Source organism: Lissotriton helveticus, chromosome 3_1 (genome assembly GCF_964261635.1).
Source record: "Lissotriton helveticus chromosome 3_1, aLisHel1.1, whole genome shotgun sequence".
Taxonomy (NCBI): domain Eukaryota; kingdom Metazoa; phylum Chordata; class Amphibia; order Caudata; family Salamandridae; genus Lissotriton; species Lissotriton helveticus.
Genome location: NC_136061.1, coordinates 659,844,873 through 659,864,724, shown reverse-complemented (window position 1 = coordinate 659,864,724; position 19,852 = coordinate 659,844,873). Strand labels below are relative to the sequence as shown.

At 47.9% G+C, this 19,852-nt stretch overlaps 2 protein-coding genes across 4 annotated transcripts in view; one reads left to right on the top strand and one right to left on the bottom strand.

The window, feature by feature from the left end:
• The window catches only part of LOC144822815 (zinc finger and BTB domain-containing protein 8A-like), a 101,031-nt gene extending 97,539 nt beyond the window's left edge, over positions 1-3,492 (bottom strand). The window contains exon 1 of one of the 3 annotated variants that reach the window (XM_078680731.1): positions 3,375-3,492. The gene's annotated coding sequence lies outside the window, so the exon portion shown is untranslated. Of the gene's footprint in view, positions 1-3,304 lie in introns of all 3 variants that reach the window. The other 2 variants (XM_078680732.1, XM_078680730.1) reach the window with 2 other exon arrangements.
• On the top strand, positions 3,438-19,548 carry LOC144822816 (uncharacterized). Its single transcript, XM_078680733.1, has 3 exons — positions 3,438-3,585; positions 12,142-12,310; positions 12,791-19,548. Exons 2-3 carry the CDS (start codon positions 12,154-12,156, stop codon positions 13,321-13,323), a joined length of 690 nt encoding a protein of 229 aa, XP_078536859.1. The 5' UTR covers positions 3,438-3,585; positions 12,142-12,153; the 3' UTR covers positions 13,324-19,548.
• Positions 19,549-19,852: the final 304 nt, after the last annotated feature.

The window sequence follows — 19,852 nt, the reverse complement described above, 5'->3', positions numbered from 1 at the left end:
GCTCTCTGTATCACACTTTCATTGAGGTAACCCAGCCTGCAAGTCTCCATGAGTACTTTGAATATGGCAGATGTTCTCTTCTGCAGTGCTTCACGTCACCTAGGTAACAAAAGAATGTGAACAATCATGGTTTCCCTCTCCAAACTTTGCATATATTGAAAACTGTGCCGCTCCCCCACTTCTATTCCTTTGAAAAAGGTGCTTTCATATTCTTCCTGTGTCTCTTTCTGATACCTAAATCTCACTGGTTATTGCACCACTCAAATAACACAGGCAAGTCTCCTCTTTCTTCTGAATTCTGCAGATGGTGATTCCTATGTACTGATACGTAAACATCATGCAACCCTGCTACCTTCTTCTCAATGCACAGTTAATATGGTAGGTTTTGTTAAACTTCTGCTACCCTTAATTATTCGTTTTCACTGTCCTTTCTTTCCTCATGGTTTACACACTTCTGCAGACCGCACAGGAAACGGTCACCTATATAACACCTATATAATTTGAGGTTTGTTACACAGTGGACTAGACAAAGAGGTACTCCGCGATTGTTCATCACCAAAAGTGCATGAGGCATGATATCACCCACAAGCCACATGTTTTTTAATCAGTCAATTTTTTTGATTTTCCCTCCTTGACAAAATAATTGATAGATTATGCTTTGCTTGCATAATACATTAATTAAATTCATCTTGGTGCAGTACCTCTGTAAATTTTGAAATACATTGAGGATTACAATAGAGGCATGCATAAAATTACATGTTATAAAAATTCAAGACATTAGGCTTATCAGACACATATTATTGTAATCTTGAAGAATTGATCACCTATTTACTATTGATGCTGTTCATCAACAATACCAATAAAACAAAGAAATAAGCATGTGTGTAGAATAGATTAAGCCATTAATTTATGTAGGCAGTTGCAGCTGGTGGGGCAATGGGGGACAAAATTAACAACAGCAAAAAAAACAAGAACTTACTGAATGCCCGTCGCATCACAGCTCTTCCATCTCCCCTGCAGCATACGCTAACAGACTCCCTTGCGGCCAATCCTAATGCTGCTCTCATGCTGCTGGCAGCACAAGATCAACATAAGGAGTGGCCTGAGTGCCGTGGATTCACGCTCCCAGACACACTGGAAACCTGTGCCTGCTGTTTCAAACCCGGCAACGCAGCTCGGGTTGGAGACAGCTCAGAGTGTATATCAGTTTGGTCGTACTGAGAAGGCCGACCAAATCCATATGTGCACGGATAGAAGTGCACCTACCATCCCTCATCCTTGATGACCATGGATTAGCCCACCTCCGCCCGCTCAAGACTCGGCCAGGAAAGAAAAATAAAATGATAATAAACCTGCTTTATTGTTTTATTTTTCAAGTTTTGCAGCTGCTGCCAGGAGGGTGACACTTCACCACCATAGCAGGGGAGCCACCACTGTATGTAGGTTACCCATTGCGGATTTTTCTGATACTGATTGTGCACAGAGGTCAAACAGGATTACTTTAGAAGCCATCCCAGAGTCATTGGATGATCGTCCAACTACCTTAGAAGTCATTTACACGTCATCAGACATCATCAAGCTCTTGAAGTCCTCAGCAAGCTGCAGAAGCTCAGCCTGATGATTTGAGGATGACTTGAAAATGGGTATCTGATGACTTTAGTAGGTGTCATTATTCGTGATGATTTAAGGATGACTTGAAAAGGAGTACCTGATGACTTTAGTAGGTGTCATTATTTGTGATGATTTAAGGATGACTTGAAAATTAGTATCTGCTGACTTCAGAAGGTGTCATTATTCCTGATGATGACTTGTAAATGACTCTCCGATAACTTTACAAGATGACATTGTGCCTGATGACTTTGGGGTGATTTGAAAATAAGCATCTGAATACTTCAAAGGTACTATTGTGTTTTCAATAAGATGTTTTTGCGTCTGGTGATTTTAACAGGAATTGCTTGTCTATTTAAAGAGCACGTCCACCACTTTGGTTTCAGTTTTCCAGAAAAATGCAAACTGTTGAATAATTGCACAATGAATTGCAGATAAACGTCTGACCTCCTGCAGCTGGGAGCCCCAAAACCCAAACACACCCTGAACCCCCAAATTAACCCTTGTACCCCAAAACGCGAACACACCCTGAACCCCAATATTAACCCTTGCACCCCAAAACTCAAACACACCCTAAACCCTAAAATTAACCCTGGCACCCCAAAACCCAAACACACCCTTAACCCTAAAATTAACCCTGGCACCCCAAAACCCAAACACACCCTGAACCCCCAAATTAACCCTTGCACCCCAAACACACCCTAAACCCTAAAATTAACCCCGGCACCCCAAAACCCAAACACACCCTGCTACCCCCAAATTAACCCTTGCACCCCAAAACCCAAACACGCCCTGATCCCCAATATAAAATTAACCCTGGCACCCCAAAACCCAAACACACCCTGAACCCCTAAATTAACCCTTGCACCCCAAACCCACCCTAAACCCTAAAATTAACCCTGGCACCCCAAAACCCAAACACAACCTGAACCCCCAAATTAACCCTTGCACCCCAAACACACCCTAAACCCTAAAATTAACCCTGGCACCCCAAAACCCAAACACACCCTGAACCCCCAAATTAACCCTTGCACACCAAACCCAAACACACCCTAAACCCTAATATTAACCCTTGTACCCTAAAACCCAAACACACCCTAAACCCTAAAACTAACCCTGGCACCCCAAAACCCAAACACACCCTGAACCCCCAAATTAACCCTTGCACCCCAAAACCCAAACACACCCTGAACCCCCAAATTAACCCTTGCACACCAAACACAAACGCACCCTAAACCCTAATATTAACCCTTCTACCCTAAAACCCAAACACACCCTAAACCCTAAAATTAACCCTCGCACCCCAAACCCAAACATGAACCTTGAATTACACCTGGCCCCCCAAAACACAAACCCACCGGACCATGTACGCCCTAAAATCCAAAAGCCCTACAAACCCCCAAACTGTTTATGAATGCGGAATGCCGGGAGGCGCTGCTGTGATTGCAAATGATACTTTCTGTACCCCAGGCTGCACTTCCTTCATAGAGTATTTCCATAAACACATAGTTTAGTGGAATCCGATTGCTAGACTCATTAAACAACTGCGGACAGACCTGCTCATGGCCCGAGGAATAGGTCTTGCAAAGGAAAACAAGCTTTGTCGTCATGGTGACTGCCGAATTCACTCCATCACAATACTAAAATACATTTTAAAAAGCACAGCTGCCTCGAACACAATGCCAAAATCACCTACTGTAAACCATCAGTCTGCCGGCTGGCTGGGACTCGAACCGCAGGTCCTCAATGGACAGCAGCTCTCTCACCTTTGCATATACCTGAAGCCGGAGAATTCCTCTTGCAAAAGCCTACGCACATCCGGGAGCGCCGGAAGTGACGTCATTGTTCTGCAGCAAGAACGAAGACCGCCGTGCAGTGCAATGGCCATGGAATCTGACAGACGAAAACAAGGCAGCAGCCATCAGTCTCTTTATTTTTCCAACTCCACTTCCTTCATCGATTCCAGCGTATACTCCGGTAAGTGCTGCAGCTGCTACCAGGGGGTAGATGTTAGCCCATCGGGGCAAGCTCCAAGCTATATCTGCACGCTCCCATCCTGGGTCAGAGCCCCCATTCATAGCGCTGCCTTTCTTGAAAAAGAGCAGCATCGATCCTCTGCTCTCGGTCCCAGCTGCACAATTTCCGTCCCAGACCAGCTTCCTCATTTTTCGGATAGCACGAGTTTTCATTAAGGGGCCAAATTCAGACGCAGCTCTCTGCATGTGTGTGCTTCGTACGTGTTATAATGAATGCCTGCGTTGCAATGTGTGTGCATTATGTGTGTTTGATGTTTGTATGTATCAGCCTGCCTGCTTGTTTAATATGCACCTTTTGTGTTTGAGCATGTGTATTTTTGTGTATGTGTGACTTAGTGCGTGCCTGTGTAAGTTGTGGAAAATTGCAAAAAGCCTAAAAAATGTGTTTCACAGCAAGTTCTTCGCCGTCAGGAAAAATAAATTACTGCCCGTATATTGTAGGTCCCATGTTGGTTCCAAGTGCACCTGCGTGTATTCAAGATTCTCGACCAAATGGAAGTTTTCGATCTACTGAAAAGTTGTCAATCAAAGAAGGCTAAATACATTTATTTATGTGAATACTGTATATTGTTGAGCATAACTTGTGTCCTTGCAACTTGTAGTGAGCTTTCATTACTAAATGAATGTGTACTCTATTTTTGAATCCTGGTCACGTTCCCCAAGCTGTGTAGTGTGCAGAGCAGCACATCTTCTAAAACACTGGCAGTTTTCATGGATGCGTTTCGAAGCATAAGGATAAATGCTTCAAATAACTTAGCCGTTGTAATGCTGGTTCCTTATTTTGTTTGCTATTTGTGTAATTGAAAGGGCTGGTTGCCTGTGGCCATTGAGGTTTACGCCCTATTTAGGAAACGTAGTCCGACGCATTCCAACATCTTGCAATATCCCCTTTCGCAAAACTGGCTATCATTCTGGTTTCGTTCCATGTGCATGCAATGTTTTTAACTCGTTTGTATATATTATTGAGACAGGGCCAATTACGTATTCCCTGTTTGCGCTAATTTACCTGGGCCGCTAAGATCTCTGTAAAAATGAAGCCGGTCTTGTTACATCTGCCACCATCGATCCCAGCCATGTATTATCCAGTTACAACCTGACCTACTGCTAAAGTATTGAGGCAGAGGGATCGAGCCCTGAGATAAATCACATTAATATTTCCTATTAATTCCAGCCCATTGGGTTTCAATCATGGCCACTCGGCCCCAGGAGCCTGCGTGTCCTGGTGGCGGTGTTTATACAGCGGCTGAGACGCGGTAAATCATCTACCTGCCTTAATGGAGGATTATGTATTACCTCGAGCTGGGGTCTCGACAGGAGCTGCGCAGGCAGCATTTCCAACCAAGCATCCTGGCCCAATGCTTCTCTCGCTCGCTCTCTCGCTCTCGCTCTCTCGCTCTCTCTCTCTCGCTCTCTCTCTCTCGCTCTCTCTCTCGCTCTCTCTCTCGCTCTCTCTCTCGCTCTCTCTCTCGCTCTCTCTCTCGCTCTCTCTCTCGCTCTCTCTCTCGCTCTCTCTCTCGCGCTCTCGCTCTTTCGCGCTCTCTCTCTCTTCGCGCTCTCTCTCTCTTCGCGCTCTCTCTCTCTTCGCGCTCTCTCTCTCTTCGCGCTCTCTCTCTCTTCGCGCTCTCTCTCTCTTCGCGCTCTCTCTCTCTTCGCGCGCTCTCTCTTCGCGCTCTCTCTCTCTCTTCGCGCTCTCTCTCTCTCTTCGCGCTCTCTCTCTCTCTTCGCGCTCTCTCTCTCTCTTCGCGCTCTCTCTCTCTCTTCGCGCTCTCTCTCTCTCTCTCTCTCTCGCTCTCTCGCTCTCGCTCTTTCGCGCTCTCTCTCTCTTCGCGCTCTCTCTCTCTTCGCGCTCTCTCTCTCTTCGCGCTCTCTCTCTTCGCGCTCTCTCTCTCTCCGCGCTCTCTCTCTCCGCGCTCTCTCTCTCTTCGCGTGCGCTTCCTCTCTCTCTTGCTCTCTCGCTCTCTCGCTCTCTCGCTCTCTCGCTCTCTCGCTCTCTCGCTCTCTCGCTCTCTCGCTCTCTCGCTCTCTCTCGCTCTCTCGCTCTCTCGCTCTCTCGCTCTCTCGCTCTCTCGCTCTCTCGCTCTCTCGCTCTCTCTCGCTCTCTCGCTCTCTCGCTCTCTCGCTCTCTCTCGCTCTCTCGCTCTCTCTCGCTCTCTCGCTCTCTCGCTCTCTCGCTCTCTCGCTCTCTCGCTCTCTCGCTCTCTCGCTCTCTCGCTCTCTCGCTCTCTCGCTCTCTCGCTCTCTCGCTCTCTCGCTCTCTCTCTCTCTCTCTCTCTCTCTCTCTCTCCTTCGCGCTCTCTCTCTCTCTCCTTCTCTCTCTCCTTCTCTCTCTCCTTCTCTCTCTCCTTCTCTCTCTCCTTCTCTCTCTCCTTCTCTCTCTCCTTCTCTCTCTCCTTCTCTCTCTCCTTCTCTCTCTCCTTCTCTCTCTCTCTCTCCTTCTCTCTCTCTCTCTCCTTCTCTCTCTCCTTCTCTCTCTCTCTCTCCTTCTCTCTCTCCTTCTCTCTCTCTCTCTCCTTCTCTCTCTCTCTCTCCTTCTCTCTCTCTCTCCTTCTCTCTCTCTCGCTCTCTCTCTATGGGTAAGGCGTTCCAAATTCTGGGAGCCATTCCTGAGAATGTACGATTATACGTTTTTTTTTCTTCGAGAAACGTTGTGGTTTAAGAAAAAGATTGTCAGAACTCCTAGTTGTTCTGCTACCACCCGATAGTACTAGTTTCTCTGCAAGGTATCTCAGTGTTTTTTGGTGCAATGCCTTATGAGTCATACAGGCTATTTTCAAATTGATTCTGGTCTCAAAAGGTAACCAGTTGAGGGCACGAAGGTCGAGGGAAATGTGGCAGTTCCTTCTGGAGCCTGTTATGAGTCTGGCGGCTGTATTGATTGAGGCTCTTAGCGGAGCGGTTGTTGATCTGGGAAGGCCGCAGAGAGCGTCATTTCCATAATCCACTCTGGGAATTACTAGGGCTTGGGCTGCCTGTTTAAGGTCATTCGTGGGTAAGAATGGTTTCAGTCTTCTTCTCAGGGTGTTCATCTGAAGATTGGCTCCTTTAGTTGCAGCGCTGATATGTTTCTGCATGCGATTGCTCAGGGTGGTTGCAGCACCTTGATATTTCGTTTTTGAAGGCGAGAAGATTGTAAGGGACTCTCCTCTGCTTTAACTTGTACCCCGCTGTATTGCTGCAGTAACTTTTTAAAACAAACAATTGATTTTAAAAATTGTGCTGTGTTCACGTTATTAATTGTACCTTTTTTAACTTTCCTGAGCACTGTTACCCGGTTTCCCTGTGCTCCGTTCCACCGCGGCCTCTTGGTGCCGATTGTTGTGGAGGGCTGGGTCGGGCGCCATCTTCTGTGAGTCCCGGACCCCTGCGGGACCTGAGTTAGCGTTCTAGCTGGGGGAGGGGCTTGTGTCATAAATAGATCCCGAGTCCGGGGGCCTGGGCGATTGCTCAGGGTGGTGGCAGCACTTTGATATTTCGTTTTTGAAGGCGAGCAGATTGCGAGGGACTCTCCTCTGCTTTAACTTGTACCCCGCTGTATTGCTGCAGTAACTTTTTAAAACAAACAATTGATTTTAAAAATTGTGCTGTGTGTTCACGTTATTGATTGTACCTTTTTAACTTTCCTGAGCACTGTTACCCGGTTTCCCTGTGCCCCGTTCCACCGCGGCTTCTTGGTGCCGATTGTTGTGGAGGGCTGGGTCGGGCGCCATCTTCTGTGAGTCCCGGACCCCTGCGGGACCCGAGTTAGCGTTCTAGCTGGGGGAGGGGCTTGTGTCATAAATAGTGATGCACTTTAGGACGCGCCGCAGGAGCGCCAAAGGAGGGCCCGTCCATTCTCCGGACGTGCTTAGTGCCAGACCCACTGCCTGTTTACATGGGAAGCAACAGCCTACTACTTTAAGGTATTCACACGAGGATCTCATAGCGTTGAATGTCCTGAGTTGTGGTGAAGGGAATTCCTGGGGGGTGGCCGATAGTTTGTCTCGGGTGTGCCCTGCGTGTAACTTTCACTTTCATCCCACATTGAGCTGCCCTGGTCGTGTAAGCACAGACCCCTTGCTGATTAGAGCAGGGTTAATTAATGCCAGGTCGCTGGTAAAGCATGCTGCAGATATGTTTGAACTTTTGGCGGAGAAGCAATTTGATCTTTTCTTTATTACTGAGACCTGGCTAAATGATTCGTGTGCCCCGGTGGTGGAGCTAGCTATTCCACGTGGCTTTAAAATCACGAGGGCAGACCGCCCGCTCGGTAGAGGGGGCGGCGGCGGCGCCGTGATCTACAGGGACCAATGGGTCTTCTCCTGTGAGCCCCAAGACGAGCTAGGGGATGCGGAGTTGCTCCATTTCTCTCTTGTGCTTAACTCACACTTCACCTTAGGAGGTACACTCGTGTATCGGCCTCCGGGTTATGTTGGGAATTTTGTTGGGGCACTGGAAGAGGTCATAGTGCCACGTGCCTTAAGATTTTCAAGTTATCTCCTTTTGTGGGATTTCAACATCCATGTTGATATCTCAAACTCCATTGAGGCCATCCGCTTAGGGGAAGCCTTAAATATGGCCCACCTCAAACAATGGGTTGATGCTCCAACCCATGTGGGGGGCCACCTTCTAGATCTGGTCTGCTCCAATTTCGATATTGTCATGGCCCGCTCTGAGAGCGTGACATGGTCGGACCATGAGTTGATCAAGTTCTCCTGGTCTTTGGGTAGAGCTATGGAGATTGAGAGTACCTCTCCATTTGCACATCCACAGAGGATCAACTTAGTCACCTTGTCTGAATCTTTGTCTCGAACCCGTCCGACATTGACCTCGGAGGTTGAAGTGGCGGTTAGTACCTTTACCACATGGTGAGAACAGGGGTCTGCTGCCTCCATTAATAAAGGTTGTATCCGTAGGATGCGGTTTACCCCCTCTAAACCATGGTTTTCCCACACCCTACAGGAACTGAAACTTGGATGCAAGAAACTCGAACGGGTGTGGAGACAAGCCTACCTGCCCGAGGCAAAGAGCAATCTGTGCGCTGCTCGAAAAGACTACTATGCTGCTATCAGAACTGCCAAGAGCAGTTACTATCTTATAATCAAAGAGAGGGAGGAGGAAATTGTGATCCTTCAATTTCCTAATATCGATACAAATAATCAAATGGGGAAGGATCACTTGTCCTGCATGAACCAGGGTATGCAGGAAGCGGAATAACTGTCTCCAATAAAAAACCCTCATGCACGTGTTGGGAAGGGTAAACATCGTTTACAACGATGTTTTCACAACGCGGTACCTTTACACCGCGGCTGTGACAACGCAAGTCGTTACCACGACTTGCGCTGGAGGGCGCTCAAGGTCTAAAAATAGTTAATTTACTATCCTAACACCTTCCCTAGGGTCCACGGGGACTGGTGTTAGAATAGTAAATTAAACTATTCGAAATCCGCGCCCCCCCAACGCAAGTCGTGGTAACGACTTGCGTTGTCACGGCCGCGTTGTAAAGGTATGCGTTGTGACGGTACGCGTTGTACCGTCATATATCCGTTGGGAAGTGTGGTTAGTGGTATATCTTGGTTCTCCGCTCTTCATACATGTTTGTGCATAATCATAGGGTTAGTTTGTTAGTATGCAGCCTCCACCAGGAGAATCTTACCCTTGGTTGATAGCAGTAGTGACCCAGTGATGTGGACAGTGTTCAATATAAAATATACCTGGATAGCCAGAAAGAGAATTTTATTGAATCTGGGTTCAGGTAACTCCCAAAAGGGGAATGCTCTATATAGTGCGTACTATGGAAAGAATTAGGTTTTTCAGGACGTACCAGCATTAAAGTATCAATAAAAAATGGCCGACATGTTTCAGCCCCATACGCCGGGATTCAGACTTGGGGGCTTTCTTCTGCTCTCTCTCTCCTGCTCTCTCTCTCCTGCTCTCTCTCTCCTGCTCTCTCTCTCCTGCTCTCTCTCTCCTGCTCTCTCTCTCCTGCTCTCTCTCTCCTGCTCTCTCTCTCCTGCTCTCTCTCTCCTGCTCTCTCTCTCCTGCTCTCTCTCTCCTGCTTTCTCTCTCCTGCTTTCTCTCTCCTGCTTTCTCTCTCTCTCGCCTTCTCTCTCTCTCGCCTTCTCTCTCTCTCGCCTTCTCTCTCTCTCGCCTTCTCTCTCTCTCGCCTTCTCTCTCTCTCGCCTTCTCTCTCTCTCGCCTTCTCTCTCTCTCGCCTTCTCTCTCTCTCGCCTTCTCTCTCTCTCGCCTTCTCTCTCTCTCGCCTTCTCTCTCTCGCCTTCTCTCTCTCTCGCCTTCTCTCTCTCTCGCCTTCTCTCTCTCTCGCCTTCTCTCTCTCTCGCCCTTCTCTCTCTCTCGCCTTCTCTCTCTCTCTCGCCTTCTCTCTCTCTCGCCTTCTCTCTCTCTCGCCTTCTCTCTCTCTCGCCTTCTCTCTCTCTCGCCGTCTCTCTCTCTCGCCGTCTCTCTCTCTCTCTCTCTCTCTCCTTCGCTCTCCTTCGCTCTCCTTCGCTCTCCTTCGCTCTCCTTCGCTCTCCTTCGCTCTCCTTCGCTCTCCTTCGCTCTCCTTCGCTCTCCTTCGCTCTCCTTCGCTCTCCTTCGCTCTCCTTCGCTCTCCTTCGCTCTCCTTCGCTCTCCTTCGCTCTCTCGCTCTTCTCTCCTCTCTCTCTCTCTTCTCTCCTCTCTCTCTCTCTTCTCTTCTCTCCTCTCTCTTCTCTCCTCTCTCTCTCTTCTCTCCTCTCTCTCTCTCTCTCTTCTCTCCTCTCTCTCTCTCTCCTCTCTCTCTCTTCTCTTCTCTCCTCTCTTCTCTCCTCTCTCTCTCTTCTCTCCTCTCTCTCTCTTCTCTCCTCTCTCTCTCTCTCTCTCCTCTCTCTCTCTCTTCTCTTCTCTCCTCTCTCTTCTCTCCTCTCTCTCTCTTCTCTCCTCTCTCTCTCTTCTCTCCTCTCTCTCTCTCTCTCTCCTCTCTCTCTCTCCTTCTCTCTTCTCTCTTATCTCTCTCTCTCTCTCTCTCTCCTTCTCTCTCTCTCTCTCCTTCTCTCTCTCTCTCTCTCCTTCTCTCTCTCTCTCTCCTTCTCTTCTCTCCTCTCTCTCTCTTCTCTCCTCTCTCTCTCTCTCTCTCCTCTCTCTCTCTCTTCTCTTCTCTCTCTCTCTCTTCTCTCCTCTCTCTCTCTTCTCTCCTCTCTCTCTCTTCTCTCCTCTCTCTCTCTCTCTCTCCTTCTCTCTTCTCTCTTATCTCTCTCTCTCTCTCTCTCTCTCCTTCTCTCTCTCTCTCTCCTTCTCTCTCTCTCTCTCCTTCTCTCTCTCTCTCTCTCCTTCTCTCTCTCTCTCTCCTTCTCTCTCTCCTCCTCTCTCTCTCTCTCCTCCTCTCTCTCTCTCCTCCTCTCTCTCTCTCCTCCTCTCTCTCTCTCCTCCTCTCTCTCTCTCCTGCTCTCTCTCTCTCCTTCTCTCTCTCTGCTCCTTCGCCTTCTCTCTCGCCCTCTCGCTCTCTCTCTCTCTCTCGCGCGCGCTCTCGCTCTCTCTCGCTCTCTCACGCTCGCTCTCTCTCATGCTCGCTCTCTCATGCTCGCTCTCTCACGCTCGCTCTCTCTCATGCTCTCTCTCTCATGCTCTCTCTCTCATGCTCTCTCTCTCATGCTCTCTCTCTCATGCTCCTTCTCTCTCCCGCCTTCTCTCTCTCTTTCGCGTATCTAGGATTCAACTGCCTCGGATCATGTGTTAAATATTTATACAATGAAAACACGCACAAGGTGCAGTAACGCGTGCCTTCCTCATTGATTGAGATCTTATAACCCATGCCCTCTTCTCGTTTGAACTGCGGGTACTGCATGTGTCAACGAGGTATGGGATCCCTTTATGTTAAATTGCATCTCTTACCAAACTTCCAAACACCTCTGGCAAAACACTTATAAGGTCCCAGAGGGGAGACCTATTGGCTATGCCAATGCTTTTGCTTTATGTATTTGCCATTGTAATGCCTTTTGTTTCATTTATAAAGCCATTACATATTGCACAATTAACGTACAATATTACTAGCAAAGCTAATATCTTTAGCTTAATAAAAGGTGAAACCTATTGCATTTTTTAACGCTTGTCCTTTCATGTTGGGGGTGCCGGTGGGCAGAGGGTAGCAGGCATCCGACTCTCTATGCATCTGTGGGGATAGGTAACTTAATTTACCGTCACAAACCCCAGTGTGAAAGTTCACTTATTGATAGTTCTTCTATTTCTCTCATAATGCCTCTACTTTGCTATTACTATTTGTTCTGAGCAGCAAGACCTAAGCATACACTCTGGCTCTCCAAAAAGAAAGTTGATTATTACGTAATTCCCTCAATGGCCTTCAGTACATGCCCAAACACTTCTTTGTAGTCCAAAATCTAGGCATATTAGATAGAAATTGCACCAGGTCAGTGTACTTTTTGGGGTGCTTTTCTCCAATTAAATCTGTTAATCAGTTTGATATGCTTTGTATTTTACCTCTGAAACTTAAACCACACACAAACTAATTCCTGATTTTTATATCTAGCAGGACATAATCATGGTTTCATTCAGCGTCCTGTTTTTCACTTGCGATCATTCTGTGTGTGTTCGAAAAGATGGTGACTTCCTGCTTTTGGACAAATATCTAGATGAAGCTGGTCGGCCAATCACCGAAGAGCGAGATTTTAAAGCTATGATTCTGTTCCAATCATCTGGTAAGCACAATAAGTAAACCTTTATAAAAAGTTTGCAACTGCAGGATAACAGTACAAATTACCAACCTGTTACAGTAAAAACCTACATTTGTGATTCATTAATCCAATAATGGACAGTAAAAATGAAAATGCATGTCCCCACATATGCCTTGGATTGCTCTCCAGAGACAAATGTAACACTTATGAAAAGGACTGAAACATTTAGCTTGTGGCACTACTATAAGGCAGCCATTTTTGGATAAGCTATTTTATTTAGGCAACTTTTTTCAGGAGGTTCAAGTTCAGGCTTACAATGTGTACTGTCTATTAAGGAAAACTTACTTACTTGGTTATGGATAGATTGTACATTTGTCCTTTATTATCAATACCTCTTTATATATTATGGCTAGAGCGTGAAGATATATTACAAGTGGTCAATGTGTTCTTATCTGTTTTTCAGTATATATGTAAATATATATTTTTTCTCTTGCTTTTTTTTAGTGAAGAAACAGTGTCTAATGATTCAGGATATTTTTCAAGAGATAATTGCAAGCTATTCTGGCACAACAGAGGGTCTAAAACAGGTGTTACTTCAAAGGGCACTGGAGGAAAAGCAGATGTTAATGGACTGTGGCAATCGGGGAAGCGCTGGTAGACTTAAGAGGGGGTTACGCGAACTACAAGAGGAAGAAATTGCAGAGAAAAGATGCAAGGACAAAAAAGCCAAGCAGAGTGGACTGGATTATATAAGAGTTGGTAACAAAGCTCATGCTGAAAGCACAACTTCTCAGCCTGGTGATGCAAGTTCGCGGATGAGTTTGCAGAAACTTGAAAACCTGGCCCTTTTAGCAGGGATGGCTAGTGTCCTTCATCAAAAATCCACAACTAAAAATGACGCATCAGACCGTGAAAATGAACTTGTCTGGGAGTCCCCGCTTAAATCCAAATATCAAGGACAAAAACATGCCTCCCTTTCACCACGTCATCCTAGAGTAATCAACACTCATTCTGAAAATATAATGGGGCCATTCTGATGTAATCAATAGCCATCCTGAAGCTGTCATAGGATCATCCAGGAATAATCCACACTCATCCAGAAATTGTCATGGGATCATTCCAGAGTAATCCACTTCCATCCTGGAGCGGTTATAGTATCATCCTGGAATAATTGAGTCATCCTTAAATTAGCTAGAACCCATCCTGGAGTAATTCTCACTCATCCTGAAGTTGTCAATTAGTATTCGTGGGGTTGTAAAAGGTAATCACTCCCTGCCAGTAGAAGTCATCAGAACACCATCCTACTGTAGTTTTTGTGATGAGTCTAGGTTCGTCATCACATTTACATTTTTCGTTCTACATGCATATTTCAGGATGGCTTGGGATGCCTTCCCCAGATAATTGCAGGAATAGCCTGACTGTAATCATCAGATGAGTCCAGAATGACTCCAGGATGATCTTCCTTTTTGACATGGAGACCATACCCATTTCGGGGATAGCTTGTTTTTGATGGATTCACTTGTGTTCTTGGACACAGGACACACCCAGATAGCACACCTATGATAAATTAAGCATACTACACGGGATTAATTTGAATCTTTAAGACAACAGGAGTACAAGTATTAAACCTTTTCTATTCCACAAATTGTTATTAACTCCTAAATTGCTAAGTTACAGGACAATCTAACAATTGTTATTTTTAGCCATCAATCGTCCAAGATGGACATTAATGTACTCACACTATCTTAACATCCTGTCACATACACCAGTAGACCCTCGAAGATGACATTGGAGATTATTGGAAGGAAAATTGGTATTTCTGGAAAGAATTTCAATTGAGGTCACAGCAAAAAACGCAACTTCGAAGTATGCAGACGAAAGCTGTGGGTTTGTATTAGGTGTTTGGAATAAAAATATTAAGGGAGTAGACACCTTAAGGTGGTGCTTCGTGCACTCTGCAAACAAAATATGGCCTTCCACTAACTGCCCAAGAGTAGCCGCTGATCCAAGAATGCCGTCCACTGTATTATGTCAGAATAAGCTCAAACAAGTGGAAGAACCATTAAAACTCCTGGTTCGCACCTGAAACAAGCATTTACAATGCAATGGTTTCGCCTTTGGAAAAGTTAGAGCTATTGGCATTGTAAATGACAAAATTTGTATTTATGTGTTGGTTTTGAAAACAAATAAATGGCATTGTCATTTACATTGCCATTAGCTTAATCTCTGCAGTCACTCTGCACTCCCTAGCACTCTGCACACCCTAGTCACTCTGCACTGCCTAGTCACTCTGCACAGCCTAGTCACTCTGCACAGCCTAGTCACTCTGCACAGCCTAGTCACTCTGCACAGCCTAGTCACTCTGCACACCCCAGTCACTCTGCACACCCTAGTCACTCTGCACACCCTAGTCACTCTGCACACCCTAGTCACTCTGCACACCCTAGTCACTCTGCACACCCTAGTCACTCTGCACACCCTAGACACTCTGCACTCCCCAGTCACTCTGCACTCCCCAGTCACTCTGCACTCCCCAGTCACTCTGCACTCCCCAGTCACTCTGCACTCCCCAGTCACTCTGCACTCCCCAGTCACTCTGCACTCCCCAGTCACTCTGCACTCCCCAGTCACTCTGCACTCCCCAGTCACTCTGCACTCCCCAGTCACTCTGCACTCCCCAGTCACTCTGCACTCCCCAGTCACTCTGCACTCCCCAGTCACTCTGCACTCCCCAGTCACTCTGCACTCCCCAGTCACTCTGCACTCCCCAGTCACTCTGCACTCCCCAGTCACTCTGCACTCCCCAGTCACTCTGCACTCCCCAGTCACTCTGCACTCCCCAGTCACTCTGCACTCCCCAGTCACTCTGCACTCCCCAGTCACTCTGCACTCCCCAGTCACTCTGCACTCCCCAGTCACTCTGCACTCCCCAGTCACTCTGCACTCCCCAGTCACTCTGCACTCCCCAGTCACTCTGCACTCCCCAGTCACTCTGCACTCCCCAGTCACTCTGCACTCCATAGTCACGCTGCACTCCCCAGTCACGCTGCACTCCCTAGCACTCCCCAGTCACTCCCTAGTCACTCTGCACTCCCTAGTCACTCCCCAGTCACCCCCCAGTCACTCTGCACTCCCTAGTCCCTCCCCAGTCACTCCCCAGTCACTCTGCACTCCCTAGTCACTCCCCAGTCACTCCCTAGTCACTCTGCACTCCCCAGTCACTCCCTAGTCACTCCCCAGTCACTCCCTAGTCACTCCCCAGTCACTCTGCACTCCCTAGCCACTCTGCACTCCCTAGCACTCCCCAGTCACTCCCTAGTCACTCTGCACTCCCTAGTCACTCCCTAGTCACTCCCTAGTCACTCCCCAGTCACTCCCTAGTCACTCCCCAGTCACTCTGCACTCCCTAGTCACTCTGCACTCCCCAGTCACTCTGCACTCCCCAGTCACTCCCTAGTCACTTTGCACTCCCTAGCACCCCCCAGTCACTCTGCACTCCCTAGTCACTCCCCAGTCACTCCCTAGTCACTCCCCAGTCACTCTGCACTCTACTCTGCACTCTCTACTCTGCGCACTCACTACTCTGCGCACTCACTACTCTGCGCACTCACTACTCTGCGCACTCACTACTCTGCGCACTCACTACTCTGCGCACTCACTACTCTGCGCACTCACTACTCTGCGCACTCACTACTCTGCACACTCACTACTCTGCACACTCACTACTCTGCACACTCACTACTACTGTGTAAAAAATTATATGAAGTAATCTTCCTCAAGTTTTTCTAGCACCCGATTCTCTCCCTTCCTTCCCCCTTCTAGCTCCCCCACCTCACCTTCTGCCCACACTTTTTCAGATTATGCTGTGAATGGGTGCCAGTATTTATTTTACTTAATGCAGTTTTATATAGCGTAAACTTTTCTAGCACCCGATTCTCTCCCTTCCTTCCCCATTCTAGCTCCCCACCTCACCTTCTGCCCACACTTTTTCAGATTATGCTGTGAATGGGGGATGGCGGGCAAAAAGAGATGGGGTGAAGGAGGGACGAGGGGGTCGTAGGGAGGGGGGTGGGGCGCCAAGGACTGATTGTGGGCGTGGTATACAAGGACGAGGGAGGGATAGAGTTATTGGGTGTAGGGATAGGGAGGGTCGTAGGAAGTGGGTACGAAGGGAAGGGGCCGGAATGGAAGGGGGGAGACAAGGGAGGAGATGAAGAGAAGAAACGGCAGGAGAGCTGAAGGAAGGGGGCCGGACAAGCTGGCTGCAGAGGGAAGAATGGCTGAGTGAAACCGGGTCGTGGAGAGAAGGAGGGACGAAGTGAAGGAGATGTGAGAAGGATAGGATGAGAGGGTTGGAAGGGAGCCTGGCTGAGGCTCGGCAGGGGCTGGAGCTGAGTGAAACCGGGTCGTGGAGAGAAGGAGGGACGAAGTAAAGGAGATGTGAGAAGGATAGGATGAGAGGGTTGGAAGGGAGCCTGGCTGAGGCTCGGCAGGGGCTGGAGCTGAATAACAGATGGGATGCAGCGGGGGTCTGTGTGGAGTGATGGAGGGGTAGGTGAGGCGAAGGGTCGTGAACTGGTTGTGGGAAGAAGGGGCACCAGAGGAGAAGACGGACTCAGGAGAGACAGGCAGGGAGGAGGAAATGAAGGGGAGGTGGACTGAGAGATTGAGGAAACTGGAAGGCGTCTTGGAATGAAGGTTTGGCAAGTATAGAGCCGAGACAAGAGTGAAGGGATGGGTGAAAGGGGCTTAGGGGGTCGTGGTAGATGACACTCGGGAGGGGTGGTGTTCGAGGTGATGTAGAAATGACCACACATCATTGATAGGCTGGTGCAGACGAAAGAGGCATATCTATGTGTGAGCAAAATGCAGACATAGAAAACCTGCCGGACATGTCATCATGGACATCCACAAAAGCGGTGAGCAGGGTTGTACTATGCACACGAGTACACATTGTGATTATTTTGCCGTTTTATATAGCGCAAACTCGACCCGAAAGTATCAGTATCAGCTTATAATCGTTTCAATAATGCACAACACTGAGGCTTTCTTTAAAATACTTCAGTGATGGAAAAAAAACGAGGCTTTCTTTAAAATACTTCAGGGATGTAAAAAACGAGGCTTTCTTGAAAGTACTTTGAGTTCCTCCTTAAATGCTTTACCAATATTTTACTTTCCCCCAACTATGCAGTTCTGGATTAAGGGCGCCCGAGGGGGTACAGTACAGCTCTTGCTGCCTTGGAAGGAACGCCCAGTACCTGTTGATGCGCGGTACACGTGGGGTGCGGGGCGGGCTCTGAATGCTGGTATTGTCGAGCCGGTCCGGCTTGGGGCAGGCGTCCTCTCTGGCAGGCAGATTCCCCCAGAGGCGGCAGCGGCACGGGGCGGCCTGTACTTAAGTACAGTGCGGCTCTCGGGTGAGGTGCAGCCTCGAGGACAAGTGCGTGGCCAACGCGTACACTTCAGGCGTACGAAGCGAACCTCTACCAATTTATTTATTATTACAATTTATAGAGCGCATACGTATGCCCGTGGGCGTCTTGGCGCTGCAGGTTCAGTGGTGCTGTGCTTTAATGCGGGCAGGTTGGCGCGAGGCGTACGGCCACAAAGGCAAGACGGTACGTCTCGCAGGGGGGCTGAAAATCAAAGGATGGTGCAAGGCGTACGCTTCTGGCGTATGACGCGTATTTCAGTCGGGGCGAGTCTGAGCTTCTTCTGGGGATAACGCGGTGCCGGGGAGAGGGTAGGCTGTGGCGTATGCGGCGTCTCCACAGGCAAAGGGCGAATCTCTCGAGTTTCTCCCCCCAGTGGGGATACAGCAGGCAAATCAGGGCGTCCTTCAGGAGGGCGAGGCGGGTGTGGGCAGCCCGGCTTGGCAGTGGGAAAACGGCACGGACAGCGGGGGGTGGGGGGACGGAACGGGCACACGGACAGCGGGAGGGAGGCGGGAACGGGATAGGTTTAAGAAAAGCGCTTAGCGGCTCCCACGAGCTGAGGAGCTCTTGTTTGTGTTGCAGCAGGGGCTGAAATCACTCTCCACCGGGCGCCATCTTCAAAGAAATGCCCAAACAAACCTAAACAAAAAAAAAAAAAAAAAAACACCGCCCACCACCACAATGACGTTGTCAAAGGGGCAGGATGAGTAAAAATGGCCGGAACGCCCACGAATCTGCTCCGGCCATGACGGACAGATCTCTGTTCCAATGGCTAGCCTCCATTTATGGAGCTAGCCAATGGGACAGAGAGGCGGGACGAAGCCCCATACATGTAAACAAAAGTTTTTCGCTTGCGCTGCTTTCGGTGAGGCGAAACCTAATAAACTAGGTCCATCTTTGAAGTGTCATCCACTCTACCAAGTTTAAAAAAAAGAAAAACTAAAATAACTGTTTAAGTATGCCTTTTTAGTAAACACCTCTCCCTGAACATGATGAATCACCGAAGGCCCCGGAGCCTACCCACCACAAAAGATTGTATACAATAACAACATCTCGACTCTTTTTCCCTATGATGTTTTGACTGTCGGATTATCCCAATCGTGATTATCTGCTATTTGTGCAACTCAAGCAACTAAGCCCCCTTTTTGAGGATCACAAAAAAGGTTCTCTTCATTGTGTATCAACGTGTCCAGCACAATACAAAACGCATTGAAAATAATATAGAATCATACTAAGGAAGGTCGGGTTCGTATAAAGAACGTAGTAAAATACGTTCAATCTTTCCAAGCCAAGCTCTAGTAAATGTGCTGATTGATCACGAAGGTGGTAGTGTTTTTAAACTGCGAAGACTAGACATTTGCTCATTTCGAAATATTTTTCTAAAATGTACTATTGCCAGGTCCTGACATTTGGTCGTAAATAAGATGACAACCTGTCCCAGACAGACAGACTGTCCGTAAATTCAGCCCAATGCCCGTTGTCCTTTGTAGATGTTTTAACGGATGTAATTTGTCAGTGATGTTAGTACTTCCGGGTCGTTTACCAACCAATCCCACTGCTGAATATTTCCGGGACACGTTACCGGGCTGCCGGTAAACACTCCTATCCTAGCGGATAGTGCCCCTGTGGCATCTGGGACTTCCTTGTCTCTGATGTCATGGGACTGCAGTGCCATGGTTACGCCCTGTGACTATGCTGTATTCTGTTTGTAGTTGCCTTAGTGTTAGAATGTTTGTCTTCAAATGCTGGGAACTGTTAACCTGACTGGCTGTGGCCTGGATGGGTCTTCTTGATTTCTTCATACAATAAACCTGGATTATTTGTCTACATTGTTGTGCCCAGCTGCATCATTTGTATCTGCATGAGAATACTACATTGGCGTAGTCGGCAGGATCATAGCATATAAGCGTGCAACACGATCAACAGCTTACCTTTAATCCACAAATGCAGCATCCACATAAGCATTCTTTGTCATTGATAGACAAAAACAAACTCCAGAGCATTTAAAAGTGCAGCACTGCTTCCCCTCTGCCAAAAGAGCTTAAAGGTCAGTAAGAGTCGAAGTAGGGACAAGCTCGCGTCGACTCTGAAGCCCCAGGTAGGAAAGGGGTAAACACGCAGCAAAAGCTCC

Excerpts from the sequence above, each read along its gene's own strand:
- LOC144822816 (XM_078680733.1), top strand. The coding sequence starts at position 12,154 with ATGGTTTCATTCAGCGTCCTGTTTTTCACTTGCGATCATTCTGTGTGT. Across the intron at positions 12,311-12,790 it reads GATTCTGTTCCAATCATCTG|TGAAGAAACAGTGTCTAATG; the intron begins GTAAGCACAATA and ends GCTTTTTTTTAG.